The 20,877-nt window shown below is 41.2% G+C and overlaps 1 protein-coding gene across 6 annotated transcripts in view; it reads left to right on the forward strand.

Annotated features, from left to right (window-relative positions):
* Positions 1-13,504: 13,504 nt before the first annotated feature.
* The window catches only part of PSIP1 (PC4 and SRSF1 interacting protein 1), a 51,497-nt gene continuing 44,124 nt past the window's right edge, over positions 13,505-20,877 (forward strand). For all 6 annotated transcript variants that reach the window (XM_005581682.4, XM_074017437.1, XM_015437134.4 and 3 more), the window contains exons 1-3: positions 13,505-13,692; positions 14,184-14,383; positions 17,763-17,839. In XM_005581682.4, coding sequence (XP_005581739.1) covers positions 14,312-14,383; positions 17,763-17,839 — 149 coding nt within the window. In that variant the 5' untranslated portion in view covers positions 13,505-13,692; positions 14,184-14,311. The remainder of the gene's footprint in view (positions 13,693-14,183; positions 14,384-17,762; positions 17,840-20,877) is intronic.

Here is a 20,877-nt window from a genome sequence, read left to right on the forward strand (position 1 = left end):
AATTCTGGTGAAGATGTGGAAAAACTACATTTCTCATACATTGTTGGTAAGAATGTAAAATGGCTTAGCCATTCTAGAAAATAGTTTGGCAGTTTATTTTAAAAACTAAGTGTGCAACTATCATACACCTCAGTAATGATACTTCTGACCTTTATCTCAGAGAAATAAAAACTTACATCTACACAAAACTATATGTAAATGTTCATCAAACCTTTGTTTGTAATAGGGGAAATCTGGAAACAACCACAATGTCCTTCAATAGGTGGATGGTTCCACAAATTGTACCATTCATACCATGGAATCCTATTCAGAAATAAAAAGCAATGAATTATTGATACATAGATAAACTTGGATGGGTTTTAAGAGCCTTAAGATGAGTGATAAAAGCCAATCTCGGCCGGGCGCGGTGGCTCAAGCCTGTAATCCCAGCACTTTGGGAGGCCGAGACGGGCGGATCACGAGGTCAGGAGATGGAGACCATCCTGGCTAACCCGGTGAAACCCCGTCTCTAGTAAAAAAAAAAAAATACAAAAAAATAGCCGGGCGAGGTGGCGGGTGCCTGTAGTCCCAGCTACTCGGGAGGCTGAGGCAGGAGAATGGCGTAAACCCGGGAGGCGGAGCTTGCAGTGAGCCGAGATCCGGCCACTGCACTCCAGTCTCGGCGACAGAGCAAGACTCCGTCTCAAAAAAAAAAAAAAAGAAAAAAAGAAAAAAAAAGCCAATCTCAAAAGGCCACATATTACATGATTTAATATATATAATATTCTCAAAATGATGAAATTATAGGAATGGAGAAATGATTAGTGATTGCCAAGGGTTAGGAATTGGGAGGAGGAGAAAATGACTCTAAAGGGGTAGCACAAGGGGTCTTCATGGTGGTGGAATAGTTCTGTATCTCGATTGCGGTGGCAGGAATCTACAACGTGTGATAAGTGACAGACAATTATACATACACATTGTTCCGAGATCAACTTCCTGATTTTGTCATTATACTATAATTAAGATATAACCATTGGAGGATATGAGTGAAGGGTTCAAAGGACCTTTCTGTATTATTTTTGCACCTTTCTGTGAATCTATAATTATTTCAAAATAAAAAGTGAAAACACACAGATCTATACACTGTAGGTTCAAGAGAAAGTTTTTGTTTAAGGTGAGGAAAATCTGCCTTGTTTATAGATATTATGAAGGTATCAAGAAAAGGACCAGCAGTGAGAGAAATACAGTATTTGCAGTGTTTACTCAGCCTTTTTTCTAACAGATGACCCCTACAAAGCTTCATTTTCTTCTCTTCTCCCACAGCGAAGTTTTTTTTTCAGAATTCTATTTCCTTGAGTTTGTATTGTGAAATACAATACCTTGGACAGTATGAGGGAAATACCTTGGATGGTATGAGGGAAATTCTTTACTTTTCCATCGAGGTAGCAGGGACAAAGAAAGACAGGTACTACTTTGAGAAGAGCTTGATGGCAGATCTTCTCTGTGGGGAAAAGGTTATCTGCTAAGACTGAGGATGATTCAAGGTTAAGTGTGAACCTGAGAAGTATTGACATGACTTGAAAGAGTCATAATGGGTTATACAATGGAGAGGAAACAAAATTTAATGAAGGACCAGTTGAGTGATCTTAAGAGTTCAGTGGAAAAGTGGTAAGATACTTTGTTGAGCGGTAAGATACTTTATTAATCTTTCTATGAGTGGTAAGATTCTTTATTAATCTTTCTATGATTCTCTACATTTTTTTGCTATCTCCAGGGCTACCAAGACATTCAAGGGATCATCCAATCAGGATGGTCTGAAGATGAGGAGGCTTTCGTATGTACCCAGCACACATCAGCCTACTTCTTGTGAACTTGTAGAAGGAGGAAGGAAACCCTACAGTGAGACTGAATTTCCTGCTAGTCAATGTATTAAAGTCAGAGTTGTTTGTCATAATAGATAAAATGTTTCTTATATAGCTGCTTTTGTGAAATATGATTCAAACTTGCCACATTAATATGAATTTTAACTTAAGGGACCTACATGATTTTGCTGCATTCTTTAGCAACACTTGTGGCCTACGAGCGAGAAAGCAGACATGGCCCAATTCTGCCTCTTCTATCTTTTGAATTGTATAAAAAGAGTGAGAAAGACTCCCACATGAGCAAAACAAACATAGCATTGATAAGAAATATGGAACATTAAAGTGTTTCTCACTCTCCCTTCAAATAAACAATTTTGTTTGTTTTGAGACAGGGTCTTGCTCAGTCACCCAGGCTGTGGTACAATGGTGATCATAGCTCACTGTAACCTCGAACTCAAGTGATGGTGGGTTCAAGTGATTGTCCCACTTCAGGCTCCTGAGTAGCTGAGACTACCACACGTGCCGCCGTGCCCTGCCAATTCTTTTTAGATGTTCTAACTACTCATCTCTAAGTCTTGTCATTAGAGCTGGTAAATAAATCATCTCTGCACAGATGAAGTGGTATAAACTGGTGAAACTTGATTCTTAAAATGTAACTGGAAAGTTTCCCATGACTACTAAATATTTCCAGATACACTGATTAAAATCCAGGGTAAAAATTTAAGTGATTCTCTTAAATTGAATGTGTTATTCAATAATATACAGTTGGCCTGCCCTATCTGTGGGAGATTTTTCCAGAACCCCCGTGGATACCATAATCCATGGATACTCGAGTTCCTTAGTTAGCACTCACAGGGGGAGGTGGGATGGAGGGGGTGGGGTGAGGAGGTGCCAGATTCTGCATCCACGGATTCTACCAATGCAGAATGCAGGTACCGTTTTTTCCATCAGGGTTGGGGTTGGTCGAATCCACGAATGTAGAACCTGCTGTTAGAGAGCCAACTATATTTCAAGAACCTATCATCATATAATATTTTTTTCTAGTTTATCTTTAGCTTATAAAATGTTTAAGCTAGGCAGTGATGCGTGCCTGTAATCCTGGCTGACATAAGAGGATAATTTGAGCCCAGGAGTTTGAATCCAGCCTGGGAAACGTAGCAAGACCATATCTCAAAAAAAAAAAAAAAAAAAAAAAAGTTAAAAAATTTAACTCCTAGTAAGAAAAAATTAAACTATATACTAACTGCCAGACTGAATAGTATTTACCATCTACGCCTTTCCTTTTCTAAATATTATACTTAGAAAAAATCTGATCATGACTCATCTGCTTGAGAAGCATTTCCAATATAATTTTCGTGAATGTATTAAAATGTGTAATATATGTTGATTTGGTCAATTATATAAGACTAACTTTAATGAAAAACAATCTGAGGAAAAAATCTATGTCTTATAATCACAAGAAAAAATGTGCACTTTATAATTTCAATTTATATACATATTACAGTTACAGAGAACTATGATGGGTTCATCAATACTTTCTTTTTTTTTTTTTGGACACAGAGTTTCACTCTGTCGCCCAGGCTGGAGTGCAATGGCATGATCTTGACTCACTGCAACCTCTGTCTCTCGGGTTCAAGTGATTTTCCTGCCTCAGCCTCCCGAGTAGCTGGGATTACAGACACATGCCACCATGTCTGGCTAATTTTTGTATTTTTAGTAGAGATGGGGTTTCACCATGTTGGCTAGGCTGGTCTCTAACTCCTGACCTCAGGTGATCTGCCCACCTCGGCCTCCCAAAGTACTGGGATTATAGGTGTGAGCCACCACGCCTGGCCCTAAAGTACTTTCAGATATAAAATGTATTGGATTATAACAAAATTCTACAGGGCAAGTAGAATGGGAATTAGAGTTCAAGGAGAATAAGCAAATATGGAAAAATTTTAAATGCTAATAATTTTTATTAAAGAGCAAGAATTCTGTATTCCTTAAAATAAAGATGTATTTATTCACATTTTTCTGAAAATGAATAATAGTGGCTATGAAATCGCTGTGGGTATTTATGCTACACTTCATGTAACATTTTTATTTTAAAATATCTCTAATGTGCTAGAAATTGCATCTTTTGGAATGATTAAAATGTTGAAAAAATGCTATATTTCAACTTAAAATATTTGGCAGGGGGAATTATAGCAGCAAAAAAATGTGAAGACTGTTGTCATAGGCATCATCTAAGGCTGGAAAGTGGGATATGCTGAGTGAAGTGGGATGCAAAAATGACTAAAGTCAAGTTAACTGAGAAAAAGAGGTTCAATGGATAGAACAGTGCTGGAGAGTTGCCTGGATTATGATCACAGCAGAAAGCTCCAAGTTTAAAATCTTGGAGATAAAAGAGTTCTCAGTCAAATAAAATATGCAGGCCTATGCTCGAGAGGTATTGATTTTTTGAAATTATAAATATATGTTCCTTGGGGCAAGGAATGTCTTTAAAACACTACAGATAAAAATGCAAAATTTAAAAACCCATCATATGATTATAAATTATTAATATAATACTCTCTAATTAAAAAATTGCATACCACCTAAATGTGCAACATTTGAAGACTATTTAGCTACACTACAGTATAGCCAGTAATGCAGTCACTAAAAACAATATTTATAAATAAGGGGGAAGAAACAAATCTTTTTTGTAGAAGAATTCCAAATATATATACAGAGAAATACTCCCCTCTCTAGGAGGTGAAGCTTCATTCCTGGGTGCCTCTGACCCCCCTGGGAGTGGGCTAGACTTAGTGACTGTTTCCAAAGAATAAGTAGGGAAAGGAAAAAACAGTAACTTTATAGTGAGGAAACCTAACAGACATCACCAAAATCGTGATGAAGGTTAACATTACTCATGGTGTCATGTTCATATCATATAGCTGATAAGATGTGACCAGAAGGACATTTTACTTTGGGGTATTCTTTCCAAAATCCCATATCACCAGTGTAATCATGAGAAAAACATAGACCAACTCAGATTAGGGGACATTCTACAGTGTATCTAGCCAGAACTCCTCAAGACTGTCACGGTCAGGAGAATGGCTTGAATCTGGGAGGTAGAGGTTACAGTGAGCCAAGATTGTGCCACTGCACTCCAGCTTGGGCGACAGAATGAGACTCTGTCTCAAAAAAAAAAAAAAAAAAAAAAAAAAAGACTGCCAAGGTCACGAAAAACAAGGGAAGACTTAGAAACTGCCATAGACTGGAAAAGACTGGGGAGGACGTGACAACTCAAAATAATATGGTATCCTGGACAGGATCCTGTAACAGAAGGAGGACATTAATGGGAAAGTTGGTGAAACACAAATACACTCAGTAGTTTAGGTAACAGTGTTGTAGAAATGTTAATTTCTTAATTTTGACACCCTTACAATGCTAATATATTAACAACAGTGAAAACTTAGCAAAAGGTATACAATAACCCTCTGTACTATCTTGGTAACTTGTCTGTAAAATAAAATTATTCAAAAAGAAAAAGTTTATTTAAAAACAATGCTTACAAACTATGTTTAAAAATCCAGGTGTGGTGGCTCATGCCCGTAATCCCAACACTTTGGGAGGCTAAGGAGGAGGATTGCTTGAGCCCAGGCATTCAAAACCAGCCTGGGCAACACAGAGATCTCCTCTCTAAAAAAAAAAAAAAAAAAAAAAAAAAAGTTCGCCAGGCATGGTGGTGCACACATGTAGACCCAGCTACTCGGGCTGGGAGGATCACTTGAACCCAGGAGGGTGAGGCTTCATTGAGGTGTGATTGCACCACTGTATTGCAACCTGGATGACAAAGCAAGACCCTGTCTGAAAAAAAAAAAAAAAAAAAAAACAACTATACAAATGAAGACTGGAAGATAATTCACAAACATTTTAACAGGGTAATTTGTGGGTAAGGAAATTTTAAAAATTCATTGCTACTACTTTGTATTTTCTAAATATTTTGTTATCTGTACCTAAACTCTGTTTTCTCCAAGCCACCTTAGGTTTCCACAGTATTCTAGGTTAATGTCTTAACAAATATTTTCTTGACTAAAGGACACACATAAAACATACTTAAGCAGAAATCTTCTACTAACCACTGTGGAGGAGCTAATAAGTTATGAGCTATAATATATATAAAAAAATAGAATAACAATGGGATACCTAATACACATCTAACAGAATGGCCAAAATCCAAAACACAACACCAAATGCTGATGTGCATGTGGAGCAACAGGAACTCTCATTCATTGCTGGTGGGAATATAAAACGGTACAACCACTTTGGAAAACAGTTTGGCAATTTCTTAAAAGCAAAACATATTGTTAAACATAAACATATGAATCAGCAATTACAGAACTTGGTCTTTACACAAATAAGTTGAAAACTTATGTTCACATAAAACATGCACATAGTTGTTTATAGCAGTTTTACTCATAATTGCCAAAACTTGGAAGCAACCAACATGTCCTTCAGTAGGTGAATATTCAAATAAACAATGAAATATGATTTGGAACTAAAAAGAAATTACCTACTAAGCCATGCAAAAACGTGGAGAAAACTTAAATGCAGATTACCAAGTGAAAGAAGCCAATCTGAAAAGGTTACATACTGTATGATTTGGAAAAGGTGAAAGTATGAAGACAGTAAAAAGATAAGTGGTTGCCATGACTTGGGGAATGGATGGATGAATAGGCAGGGCAGAAAGGATTTTGAGGGCAGTGAAACTGCCTCATTCTGTATGATGTTACAGTGGCAGATACATGTCATCATAAATTTGTCCAAACCCACAGAATGCAGAAAGCAATAGTGAACCCTAATGTAAACTATGGACTTTGGGTGATATGTCAATGTAGTTTCATCGATCATAAAAAATGTAACACTTTAGTGGGGGATGTTGATAATGACATAGGCTATGCAGGTGTGGGGGTAGATGGCATATGGGATACATCTGTATCTTCTCAATTTTGCTGTGAATCTAAAACTGCTCTCAAAAAAATAAAATCTTAAAAAAACAAAAACCCAGGCCAGGCACTGTGGCTTATGCCCATAATCCTACAATTTTGGGAGGCCGAGGCAGGAGGATTCCTTGAGACCAGGAGTTTCAGATCAGCCTGGGCAACATAGGGAGACCTTATCTCTACAAAAAATTTAAAAAAAGGCCGGGCGCGGTGGCTCAAGCCTGTAATCCCAGCACTTTGGGAGACCGAGACGGGCGGATCACGAGGTCAGGAGATCGAGACCATCCTGGCTAACACGGTGAAACCCCGTCTCTACTAAAAAATACAAAAAACTAGCCGGGCGAGGTGGCGGGCGCCTGTAGTCCCAGCTACTCGGGAGGCTGAGGCAGGAGAATGGTCTAAACCCGGGAGGCGGAGCTTGCAGTGAGCTGAGATCCGGCCACTGCACCCCAGCCTGGGCGACAGAGCAAGACTCTGTCTCAAAAAAAAAAAAAATTAAAAAAAAAAAATAGCTGGGGATAGTGGTATGTGACTGTATTCCCAACTACTCCAGATGTTGAGAGGGAAGGATCACTTGAGCCTGGGAGTTTGAGGATGCAGTGAGCCGAGATCAGGCCACTGTACTCTGGCCTGGGCAACACAGCAAGACCCTGTCTCAAAAAATCATAATAAAAAAAGACCAATTCCAACAAGAAAAAAAAAAAAAAAATCCCCAAACAGCAAAGTCAAACCAGTAATTTGTCATTCAGCAGTCCTTAGAAGTGAAGTTTTCATACAGAACTTTCCCCTCTATATCTAGTTGGATTTTAGACCCAGTCACAGCATAACCCTATGCACACATGGAAGATAATTATTCATTTTTTCCTCTAGGATGTAAATATGGCTAAGATACTAATATGCACATTATATATGTATGATCTAATTTAATCCTCACAATAGCCCTCCAAGGCAAGTGTCCTTATTCACATTTCACTGATAAGAAAATAAGTACATGAAGTTAAAGGAGTTGCCTAATAGCACTTGTGGAAAGTGACAGAGCCATGATCAGAACTCATGCTTGACTCCAAAGCCTGTGCTCTCTTTTCTTATGTCATATCAAAGTTGTAACTATTAGTTTTTTCTTTGCAATTGAACATTGAGCATGTGAGTTACTTTTCCTAAATATTAAGATACATTAAATTTGCATTTAAAGTAAAGCCTCTGGTGTCTGTCTGGCTATCAGAGCTCAACCTCACATCCCCTGCTTATCAATGAGCTCATAAGAAAGCACATCGCCAAAATGTTGCATGGTACAATATTTACCATCACTAGTCCTAGGTGAGGGTTCCTTTTCCCTAATTTACGCCTTTTAACTTCTCAAGCTATACTATTGTTCTCAAAAAACACTCTGAGAAAGCTGATCTACAAGAATCATTAGTAAAAAGACAATAAAAGACATCAGTAGGTTGGTAGGTCTATTGACCAGAGCAAGAGATCATTTTACTTTCAAAGCTACACACCTCACACACCAAAATCACAGAGTAAGAACACGGAGGCAAATGAGAAAGAATGTAGACAAAGGAATAAGATGAAGAATGGACAAAGGCAAAATCAGGCAGCAGAGTCAAAGAGGAGTATGGCATACACACATGTGGGATAAGAGAAGCCTTAACTGAGACTGGAGATGGAGATGTAAGAAAGCAGCAAACCAAGTACCTGAGATGAGAAGTAATCAGGTCATCTAGTGATTTAAAAAAAAAATCCCACTGGAGGTCGGGCACTGTGACTCACACCTGTAATCCCAGCACTCTGGGAGGCCGCGGAGGGCAGATCACCTGAGGTCAGGGGTTCGAGACCAGTCTGGCCAACGCGGCAAAACCCCATCTCTCCTAAAACTACAAAAAAAAATTAGCCGGGCATGGTGGCACAAGCCTGTAATCCCAGCTACTTGGGAAGCTGACGCAAGAGAATCGCTTGAACATAGGCGGAGGTTGCAGTGAGCCAAGATTGCACCACTGCACTCCAGCCTGGGCAACAGGGTGAGATTCTGTCTCAAAAAAAAAAAAAAAGCCGGGTGCGGCGGCTCACTCCTGTAATCCTAGCACTTTGGGAGGCCGAGGTGGACGGACGACTGGAGGTCAGTAGTTCAAAACCAGCCTGGCCAACATGGTGAAACCCTGTCTCTACTAAAAATACAAAAAAAAAAAAAAATACCTGGATGTGGTGGTGGGCGCCTGTAATCCCAGCTACTTGGGAGGCTGAGGCAGGATAATTGCTTGAATTCAGGAGGTGGAGATTACAGCAGGCTGAGGCTGTGTCAGTGCACTCTAGCCTGTGTGACAGAGCGAGGCTCCATCTAAAAAAAAAAAAAAAAAAATCCCACTAGAACAGCCCACAGTCTAGGCAGTCTTCACAAAAGGCACCAATAGTACACACAGGTCAACTGTCAAACTCTGTCTTTGCCTTGCTTCTTTCTAGTCTTTCTAAAGAGCATTCAGATTCCTTAAGACTTCTCTCATCTCATGTGCCGAAAACAACTCTCTTCTAAACATTGGTAAAGCAGCTCAGCAGTAAACCTACTTATCAGCTCATAAGCTAGTACATCTTCGCTTTTGCCTACCTAAGAGCCAAAGCTTCGAATGATTATTGATTTTCATGGGAAGCAAGACCTAGATTGGATTTACGACATCCCCAACTAAACTAGCTCTTTGATTAATGCTCTTTATTTCCCCCATGTTCTTGCTAACTTCCCACTATTTACCCACCATGAGGATTTACATATAAAACATGAGAAAACAGTTCAATACTTGTTCATACCAATAAGTTGAAGGTGCATCACTAACACTGTGTATCAAGGTAGGAAATTATGTAAAAGATACGAAGGAAGAGACTGTGGCTATTTTAGAATAGAGATCTCATTTAGAAAGATTTTCATTAAAATGGTTAAAATGAATGTATTTGCAGTGAGTGAAAAATGTCACTGCTGTTAAAGGGTTAACCTTGAAGCACTGTACAAGAAAAATTCATAAAGTCAAAACAAAAACTTTCCTGTGTCATACTTACCTGCTTTCTCACCCTAAAGGATTAATGAGTCTGCTGGGGTTTTTCACTTGCCACTCCCTCTCATTCATTCAATAAACATTTTTGAAAACAAATTGTTTTTTTTGAGACAGAGTCTTGCTCTGTTGCCCTGGCTGGAGTGCATTGGGGTTATCTTGGTTCACTGCAACCTCTGCCTCCCAGGTTCAAGGGATTCTCCTGCCTCAGCCTTCTGAGTAGCTGGGATTAACAGGCGCGCACCACCATGCCCGGCTAATTTTTGTATTTTTAGTAGAGACGGGGTTTCACCATATTGGCCAGGCTGGTCTTACCTTGTGATCTGCCTGCCTTGGCCTCCCAAAGTGCTGGGATTATAGGTATGAGCCACCATGCCCAGCACTTTTTTATTGAGTACCTGCACCGATGAATAAGATAGTGCCGACTTCTAAGCAGTTTACAGATTAGTAGGAAAGAGTGTAAATAAGAAATCGTTACTGTAAGATTAGGTCACAGCCTTTCCAGAGGTGATTTTTGGGTTGAGTTTCTTAGGACCACAAGGAGTTAAGTGCGGGGGACAAGCTGGGGAATGGCATGGCGTGGAGGGAGGTTGTTAGGAAATTTTAAGCTGGGAATACTTTCAAGCCCAAAGGCGGAAGGTGGAAGAGTAAGTACTGGGCTGCTTTTCCTTCCAGCATCTTTTTCTAATTATAAGCCACTCCTCCTTCAGCCTTGCTGACTCCCTGCCCCACCTAGAGGCGATGTGGAATCGCGAAAAGGCATGGGCAACTAGCCAGAGGGGCCAGAATGTTACTTCGGCCCCTGGACTAGAGTGTGATCTTGGGCAAGTTGCTTATCTCCTGTGAGCCTATTTTCTCATCTGTGAAATGGGGATAGTGGCACTTTGGTTAAACGAGAGAATGTAGGCCAAGTTCCTGCCTCAACTCATTTAGATTTTCCTGCCCCCCACCTTTTATTCAGTTGTTTTGGAAATTATATTCTTTCTCCTTACAACTTTTCCCATTGCTCCTCTGATCTCCATTTTGGTATACTTTTTCAAGCATCCCCACTAAGAAGGCTGACTATGGGGGATGGCTGCACCAAGCATGGCTGGAAAAGATCACAGCTGGAGAAGAGCACAGAAAATTCTCCAAGTGGCTAGGATGTGCCCAGCTTTCCTTCCCTGTTCCCTGCCCTCCCCTCCCCCTTTCCTCTCAGATTCAGAACTGTTGCTCCCAGGGATCCTGGGCTTTTGTTCTCTGGAAGCTTAAACCACCACCTGTTTTGCCTTTATTGTTTAAAGGGTATCTCCTGTTGTCTACAAACTACCACAGGTTGAAACGGACAAAACTTAAAGGCAGCAAGAGCTAAGTATGGTACTTCCTTTTTAAAAAAAAAAAAAAAAAAAAAAAACCCACTAATACTAAAACATCAACGCTTTTCCATTTTCTCTTTGTTTTTTCTTTTCTGAGGTCCCCCCCAACACTAATTACCCCCTCTTTACTTGTTGGTCCTACCATTAGTACTAATGAAAAGTTATCTTTAACATTAAATATAACTTATTTTATGTCTGTTTTCCTTAGTTTGAAGTTCTTACAGTCTGAGGTATCCTCTAAAGCAATTTCTCAAACTGAATATGCGTAAGAATCACCTAGGGATCCTGTTAGAACGCAGATTATGATTTAGAAGGCCTCCGGAAGGGCTGAGCTTTACCTGAGCTCCCAGGTAGCCCTTGCTGCTGGGCCCTGGACCACACTTGAAGTAGCAAGGCCTTACAGGGTTTAGAACAAATAAAGTGCACACAAACACACACACAAAAATGGTTGCTGGATGATGCTTTGGTCTCTCTGTATCTTGGGCTTTTCTTCAACATATCTTTTTCCACATTTTCTTATGCATAATTTATAGCCAACACCTGACAACTATTCCGTTGTGTAATTACTTAGTTGTGCTCTTCCTTCCCCTTTCTTAGTCACCAGTCTCACTGAGAAATGGGTCATTTCGTGAGTACTCCACTTACCCCCAGCCTCTTTCTACTATTATTTACCTTGAAACATCAAGAACTGGTTAAATAATCATTTTTACCCCTTTCTTGCCAGCAACCTATAGTAGCTTCCTACTACACACATTAAATTCAAATTTAGAATGAGAAGCTTCAAGACATATCACCAACCCTTCCTTCTCCTTTGGCAGCCAATTTCTCTTTTTGCTCCACTTGGAACTCTCCGTGTATTGCCCAGGTATAGTTTCTCGAAACTCCTTGCAGGACATTTTACTTTGGGACTGTCTTCTTTCATTCCTATTTAAAGACATGCTGTATTGCTTTCAAAAAATTCTCAATTTTTCGCCCGGGCGCGGTGGCTCACGCCTGTAATCCCAGCACTTTGGGAGGCCGAGGCGGGCGGATCACAAGGTCAGGAGATCGAGACCATCCTGGCTAACACTGTGAAACCCCATCTCTACTAAAAATGCAAAAAATTAGCCGGGCGAGGCGGCGGGCGCCTGTAGTCCCAGCTACTCGGGAGACTGAGGCAGGAGAATGGCGTGAACCCGGGAGGCGGAGCTTGCAGTGAGCCGAGATCGCGCCACTGCACTCCAGCCTGGGCGACTAAGCGAGACTCTGTCTCAAAAAAAAAAAAAAAAAAAAAAAAAAAATCTCAATTTTTACCAGCTCAAAACAACTTTTCCTAATTCATTTCCAGTTGAGTCCCGTATTTAAAGCAGTATTATCTAGGTGCTAATACGTCTTATTATTCTTATTTTTTTTTCTTAACATTCTGTTTAAAAATATTTTCAGCCTCTCTAAAGGATCAAAAAATAAAATAATCTTTAAAATCCCTTGAAAAGCATTTTAAGAGAGAAAATATTTGAGGTTTAGTAACACTTATACATTGTACCAGCTCCTATTCTACTAGGGAGAAAAAATTTAGATGCAGCTAAAATTTAGTTAGGGCCCGAACCCACATCCTATCTAAAAGATTTCTGTTTTCCTGTCAATTGTTTTCCACCCTTCGCATTTTGCATTCGGTAGGGTTGCATTTTTCTTAATAGTTCTTGGTGATTCAAATGTAAAAGAAATCAAATAGGGCTCTCTCATATTACAATTTCAAGGAAAAGGAGACTACAAGGCCCATTCAGCGAGGTGCAAGAGGCCTACATGCAGCACACCCTGCAACCGCCGCATGCTCCAATTTCATCTTTGGGTTTTCGTACAGCTCCTCTTTTTTGGATGATGCAAACCGCGCAAAAGCAGCCTTCAGGCCTCCCCACCCTGGAAAACGATACAAGAACATGAAGCTTTACTGCCAGTTTCTCCCTAACACGCAGCCAAGGGATACAGGCCCGGATACCCGCCCCCAAACCGCGTCCACAACAATCATTTCCTCCCTCCCCGCCTTTTACATACAGTACACATACAAATACACACACGCAGAGAGGCCAGCAGGGGCGGGCCGGGCCCGACCACTCTGCAAACCGCAGGGGGAACTTGCGGCAGGCCGAGCTATTTTCGCCCAGTCCTTTCTTCTTCGCTTGCGTCTCCCTCTCCATCTGCATGCACTTGTTACATGAAAGCGAACTTGGGGACCTAGGGTTTTCAGAAAATCGGCTTCGCAGCCACACGCCTTCGCCGGGTGCTGCATCATCCCCCCTCTCTCGGTAAGCAGGTGGTCGCGCCCCAGTGCTAGCGGGCGCCGAGCGGGAGCCGCGCGGGAGCAGCGCAGCTACGGCGGCGGCAGCGGCGGCGCGGTTGCGATTCCGAGCCGTTGAGACGCCTCTGCGGCAGCTGGTGGCGCAGGTGGCTTGCGTGGACGCGGGTAAAGGCGACCGGCCAGCAACCGCAGCGTCGGCGCCCGCGGCCCCGGCAGGTGAGCGGGCGACGGGGACTCGCCCCGCCCCCCCCCTCGGTGGCCTCGCTCCTGGCTGTAGCGGAGAAGTGGACGCGGCCCGCCCGGGAGCCGAGGGGGCCGAGGCTGCAGTCGCTGGGCAGCAGGTTGCGGGGGAGGCCTTGCGTGGGCGGAAGGGGGCCGCTCGCCTCTCGGAATCCCTGCCTTTTTCTCTCCCATGCAACCCCTCCCTTCTAGGGCTTAAGCCCGGTGGAAAAAGCCCGGAGAAAGATGGGGCGAGCGGACGGGAGATTTCGGGCCGGGCAGCATCCCCGCCTCAGGTGGTGGCGTCTCTTGGGTGGCGGGGCGGAGGACCTGCCCCGGCGCGGAGGCAGCGCACTGGCGGGGGAGGAGCGGGAGGCGGCCCTCCCTTCGCTCTGCCACCCCCACCCGCCGGCTCCCCTCCCCCTCCCCTTGCGGCCCCTCCCTTCGGGGTTCTTCGCTTTAACCGCCCTCGGTGCTCTCCCTGGCAGGCGCGTCGGGACGCCCCGAGGCATCATCCCCCGCCCGTGGGCGGCCAGTGTCCGCCGCCCGCATCCCCGCGCCGCCGCATCTCCTAGCCGCCTCCCGGGCTTCGGACCCCCGGTCTCGCCCCCGAAACATGACTCGCGATTTCAAACCTGGAGACCTCATCTTCGCCAAGATGAAAGGTTATCCCCATTGGCCAGCTCGAGTAAGTGATTTGTAGCCCTTGCGCTTAGCAGTGCTACCCTCTTCCCCGGAGGCCTGCTGCCCACCGTGTCTCTTCATTTTTTCCTCTGTCCTTTCTCTCCCTCGCTTTAGTCTCATTTGTAACCTGATTTTTCATTTTAGTTTTTTACCCAATAATCTCCCATGTAATTATAAAAATTCAGACGTTTCTACATACCTGTGTATTTCTCTATGGTTTATTGGCCGACTTGGACAGATTTTTTTCCTAGGAAATACTTAAATGCGTTACTAGTTAATATTCCATTGTAGGTGAAATAATGAAGAATGAATTTGGTTTAAAAATTATTGAAACATTGACATTTCCGTAATTTTGGATCAAGTACAAAATATCTGGAATTTGTGCAGATTACACACAAACTCTTGGATGTCAGAGAAGTGCGTATGTGGTTAAATTGCATTTACAGGGTTTTTAAAAAAATACCTTGTACTTGATGAGGCCTTCTGGATTTGCTTGTTTAATACAGAGATTCAGGACTGGATATTCTTGAAAGTATTACAGTAGTTTAGCACCGAGGAAGGGCCAGAAAATTCATTTCCCCCTTTTTATTTTAGGTGTTTATGACCTTGAAGAAGTTGTTTTACCTTTTTGTTTCCAATAGGCAAAAAGGAGGTGTGGACCAGATTCCTGAGTTCACATCTAGTGGTACAGAGAAATGATTAAAGACCCAGGATGTTTTGTGACATTTAGGAATTGAGACTGTTTAAAGACATACGCTCCATTTTTAGAAAAAGGGGTATTTTTGTTTATGGTGGTACCCAGGCTCTAAAACAGTGATAAATAGGACCTAAAATATGTTGCAATCCATTAGATTGGGTAAACTCGAGATCCTTTAAAAATATACTTATATGGTGTTCTGAAGTTGTATTTTTCCAAGCCGTTTATTTTCGACTAATTTACTCTGCTTTGAAAATGTTTCTTAAAAATAATTAAATTCTATAGTTTTAGTTATGTCAGCAGGGAAGAGGAATGGGGGAACACACCCATTAGATAACAGAGTCCTGTCTAGGAGTTGAGAGTGCCATCCAAGTGTAAAATGATCAGTGTTCCTTGACTTTCTTCCATCTAGCTGCTCTACGTAGACTCCTGTTCACAAGTTTCCTTCCAAAGCTTTTTTCCTTGCCTATAAAGTCTGCCTTTTCGGTGCAGTCTTACTTGAACAATCCTTAGTCATAATCCTTGTCTATATATTTTACTTTCTAATCTATTCCTTTCGTGATAATCTTTTGTTTTAATTCTTACTCTGTGTATGCTTTGACTTCCAAGTATATTGTGAGCCTGAGGGCAACAACCTTAAATGGAATTTCTTTATACCCTCCACAGCCTGTAGTACATATAATGCACACAATTCACGTTCAAATGGAGCCTAGGGAAACTGATCAGGTTTAAGGCCCCTCTAATATACTTTTTCATGATTATCGAGGTATCCTTGTTTATTTTGAGGTGTTTGAAAATCTGAGGTTGTCTAATACATCTGTATTCTGATTTGCATGCCACAGTGCAGTTGAAAGCCAATGAAATGTTTTAAAAATCTCCCAAATCACCCTCCCCACGCTCACGTTAAGTGACTAAGAGTGCTACTGAAAATAAAATAGGGTAGCCTTTGGAAGACCACAGTGTTTTCCTTATTTAACAATTCATTTGGATTGGAAGGGAAGTGTTTGTCTTTTCCCTTTTCCCCGTCATTTTGTTCTGAGAAACAGCTGCATTTAGTTTTGGTGTATTCTGTGTCCAACAATGATTTCCTTTTTCTGTCTTCATTAGAAATTTGAAATCTTTGCTGTAGAGAGTTTAGAGTACATATTTAAAGTCTGAGCTGTAAAGGTGACACCTCTTGTTGCAATTTTTGCTTTAACATTTCTGTCTACATGTCCCAGACTTTAATTTTTAAGTCTTAAACATTCATGTACATAATCCTTTACCAGTAATAATCATTTAAAAAAAGTCGAATTTTGCCTGGCATTTGTTAAAGGCTATAGGTGCTAGGTATTTGCATAAACTCTTAAAGTTGTTTGCTAGCAGAAAGAAGCATATGAACTGGGTTAACAGAAATTATATCTTAAGGGATTAAGCATTTTTGCAATTATCGGGACCTTCCCACAAAGTTCAGATAACAGATGTGATCTTCATCATATTGGTGGGGAAATAGGTCCCTAGAGATACTGGGTGGTAATGATTCTGTTGATGTGTGAGAGCCTTTAGACTTCCCTCACAAATAACCAGTTCAGTCATCCTCATGGTCTTTTCTGCAACACCATAATAATTACAGAGGGGATAGTAGGTCCTCTAATGGTCAGCCCCCTTCTTAACAAAGTCAGCTGATTTTCAAAAGACAGAGTCTCACTCTGTCACCCAGTCTTGAGTGCAGTGGCGTCATCTTGGCTCACTGCAACCTCTGCTGCCCAGGTTCAAGCGTTTCTCCTGCCTCAGCCTCCCGAGTAGCTGAGATTACAGGCACCTGCCATCGCGCTGGGCTAATTTTTGTATTTTTAGTGGAGATGGGGTTTCACCATATTGCTCAGGCCGGTCTTGAATTCCTGACCTCATGATCCACCAGCCTCAGCCTCCCAAAGTGCTGGGATTACAGGCGTGAACCACCATGCCTGGCCGACATGTTGTTAAATTTTAGCTAGGTAGTACTGCTTTAGTCCTGAGGTCTGCTTTTCCTTTATTGATAAGGGAAAGTAACAAGTATTATGGATATATTAGATGTGATAGCACCTGATGATTTCTGCCTTACATAATTTAAAAGGTTGAAAGAGCAGTGAAAAAGGAACAGCTAGCCTCATGTGATTCAGGCATATTAGTGAAGGATCTTTTCATAAGCTTTTCAGACTTCGGGAGGTACTAATTTAAACTTTTGTCAATGTCTGCTTTTACATTATTCTGTTATTTGTATAGATTTCCTGCAGAACTAACATTTAGGGTTGTCAAATAGATTCAGACTCCTTACCTGAAATGATGATATGATTAATAATTCCAAATTTTGGGATTTTAGGAAGGCAGGGAGAGTACATATACCATATATTTTGCTTCTGGTGTGGTCTGGAATAGCACATGATAATCTTAATTATCTGCAAAGAACAGTGGAAACAGTAGGTGGACAAAAGAAATGACTGATACCCACAGTGTCAGTCCAGGTTTTGCCACCAAATGAGTTTTAACAGAAATTTTGGTTTTCAGAGTTTCTTGGGTTTCAGATTTGGGGATAGGAGATTATGGGCCTGCAGAACTGGTCCATTTTATAACAGATCCTTTTTGGATGTTTTGCTCTCGTTTATTCAGATAAATGTTGAGGTGTGTGTGTTTTAAAATATTTTAATTTTTCTCACTTTTCTTTTAGGTAGATGAAGTTCCTGATGGAGCTGTAAAGCCACCCACAAACAAACTACCCATTTTCTTTTTTGGAACTCATGAGACGTAAGTCCTGTTAGCTTTAAAGGCAAATCAGAGCTAATTTAACAGGGTTATTGGGCAGTAGACATTAATTCAAGGGGGAAATAGTAACGTAATAGGAAACTTTAAAATCTTTGAACTTTGGAAAGAGCCTTTAAGTCTCTATTTTTAAGGTAGTGTTTACAGATGCTGTGGGTTTATTTTTTATTGGAATTGATATTTCCTTAACCAAAAAGGAAAGTAGAAATTCTCTCAGCAATAAGAATGATTGATGGATGAAAATATATAGGGAAAGTTTTAATAAGTTATCTAATATTCCTATGCAGTAAGTGCTTTTTATAAGGACTACTTGGTACCTAATTTTTGGTTTTATGATATCAGATATACAAACTGTGTATATTGTGGGGAAGGTGAGAAGAGGAAGTCTAGATAGTTCCCTCCTTGTGTTTATATCGTCCCTGAAGCTCTGCTGCCTCTGATGGATATGTGGGCAGAGAACTAATGTGGTGAAGCAAATTTTTCAAAAATTGCAGCTGAATGTTGAAGCATGTTACTGCCAAGTGCATGGGATCACTCTGGAGGCTACCATTAATTTCCCAAAGAATATTCCTATGTACCTATAATTTAATGGCCTTGCAAATACTATATGATCTGGTTGATTTTGGACTTGAAGTTTGGAGTCTGTCATAATTTTGGTAGTGTTGTTTACCTGGGATGAGGAGAAACAAAACTATTGCTATTCTGATTAGAATTACCTATTCCTAAGAGTGGCTACGATGGCAATATTTGGTTTAATGTTGCTTAGCTACTGTATAAACTTTCACACAATGTCTTTAATAGCTTTATTGAGATGGAATTTACAAAGAAGTTCACCTGCTTAAAGTGTGTAAGTCAATAGATTTTAGTATATTTACTATCATAACCTATTGTTGATCACTTTCCCCTCTCCAACCCTAAACGACCACTAGTCTACTGTCTGTAGACTGACCAGTTCTGGATATTTTATTTTAAGGGTATAGTACAATATTTCATAATTAGTTTTTTAAAAAATACAACTTTGGATCCAGAATTGATTTGGCCTTCATCATAATTAGAGTTAGGTTCAAGTGTATTCTATGTATAATAATAGAATTTTTAAGAAGTGATAAATTTCTGATTCCATGGGATACTCTAAAGAAACTCTTCAGTAAATTTAGTAGAGGACAAAGGTATCTTTTAATGGAAAATTGTGCAGTGTATATTAGAGTAGGGCTTTTCAAAGTGTGTTGTCAGGTCTAGCACCATTAGCATCTCATGGGAACTTCAGTTAAAATGTAAGTTCTTGGCTTCGTGTGGTGGCTCATACCTGTAATCCCAACACTTTGGGAGGCCAAGGCGGGAGGATCGCTTGAGTTAGGAGTTTGGAGACCAGCCTGCAGCATGGTGAAATTGTGTCTCTACAAAAAATACAAAAATTAGCCATTCGTGGTGGCACACACATGTGGTCCCAGCTGCTCCGGAGGCTGAGGTGGAACCGTCACCTGAGCTGGGAAGGCAAAGTTTGCAGTGAGCCAAGATCTCACCATTGCAGACCTTGTCTCAAAAAAAAAAAAAGGTTCTTAGGCCTTACTGTAGATCTACTGAAGCTGTGAGTGTGGAGCCAAAAATCTGTTTTAACAAGCCTTCCAGATGATTCTGATCTGGAAGTTTGGATTCTGATCTGGAAATTGAAGTTTGGAAATACTGTGGTAATGTGAGTGGACATTCCTTAGCATTTTTCAGTTTTATAAGCTTAGAATTCTTTAATTCTGATTTTTGTCTGAAATGGAACAGATTTTTTTTTTTTTTTTGAGGTGGTGTCTTGCTCTGTTGCCCAGGCTGGAGTGCAGTGGCGCGATCTCCGCTCACTGCAAGCTCCGCCTCCCGCGTTTATGCCATTTTCCTGCATCAGCCTCCCCAGTAGCTGGGACTACAGGCACCCGTCACCATGCCCAGCTAATTTTTTGTATTTTTAGTAGAGATGGGGTTTCACCGTGTTAGCCAGGATGCTCTCGATTTCCTGACCTCATGATCAGTCCGCCTCGGCCTCCGAAAGTGCTGGGATTACAGGCGTGAGCCACCATGCCCAGCCTGAAATGGAACAGATTTTATACTTCTATATATCCTTATAGTCTTATAGAACACACAGTCCCTTCTTACATTACTATTTTAAATTCAGAAGAGGAATGATTATCCCTTCCCTAGCATTTGAAAGGATTTTCACATTATAAATATATGTACCTTTTTTTTTTTTTTTTTTTTTTGAGGCAGAGTCTCACTCCGTTGCCCAGGCTGGAATGTAGCGCCATCTCGGCTCACTGCAAGCTCCACCTCCCGGGTTCATGCCATTCTTCTGCCTCAGCCTCTTGAGTAACTGGGACTGCAGGTGCCCACCACCACGCCCGGCTAATTTTTTGTATTTTTAGTAGAGATGGGGTTTCACCGTGGTCTCGATCTCCTGACCTCGTGATCTGCCCACCTGCCTCCCAAAGTGCTGGGATTACAAGCGTGGCCTGGCCAAATATATGTACGTTTTAAACCAAAGCAAACTAAACCAAGTAACTAAACTTAACTGTTGTTTAGTTAATAGGTAATTAGGTAGTTAATGAAGACAATGAATTACTAATAATTCAAGAATTTAGGATATATTCAAGGAATTCAAATGTATTTAACTTTAAAGTTAAGTTAATGATACTGAATTTTCATTTCAAAATGCACTTGGTTTTTGCCTTAGTGTTCTTATATCATTTATCTTTGGAAAAGCAGTGCTGCCCCATATGTATGTTGGTCGGGCGGTGACTTGAGATTAATTTTGGGCTGGGCGTGGTGGCTTAGGACTGTAATACCAGCGTTTTGGGAGGCTGAGGCGGGAGGATCACGAGGTCAGGAGTTCAAGACCAGCCTGGCTAATATTGTGAAACCCCATCTCTACTGAAAATATAAAAATTGGCCGGGCGCGGTGGCTCAAGCCTGTAATCCCAGCACTTTGGGAGGCCGAGACGGGCGGATCACGAGGTCAGGAGATCGAGACCATCCTGGCTAAT

Source organism: Macaca fascicularis, chromosome 15 (genome assembly GCF_037993035.2).
Source record: "Macaca fascicularis isolate 582-1 chromosome 15, T2T-MFA8v1.1".
Classification (NCBI taxonomy): Eukaryota; Metazoa; Chordata; class Mammalia; order Primates; family Cercopithecidae; genus Macaca; species Macaca fascicularis.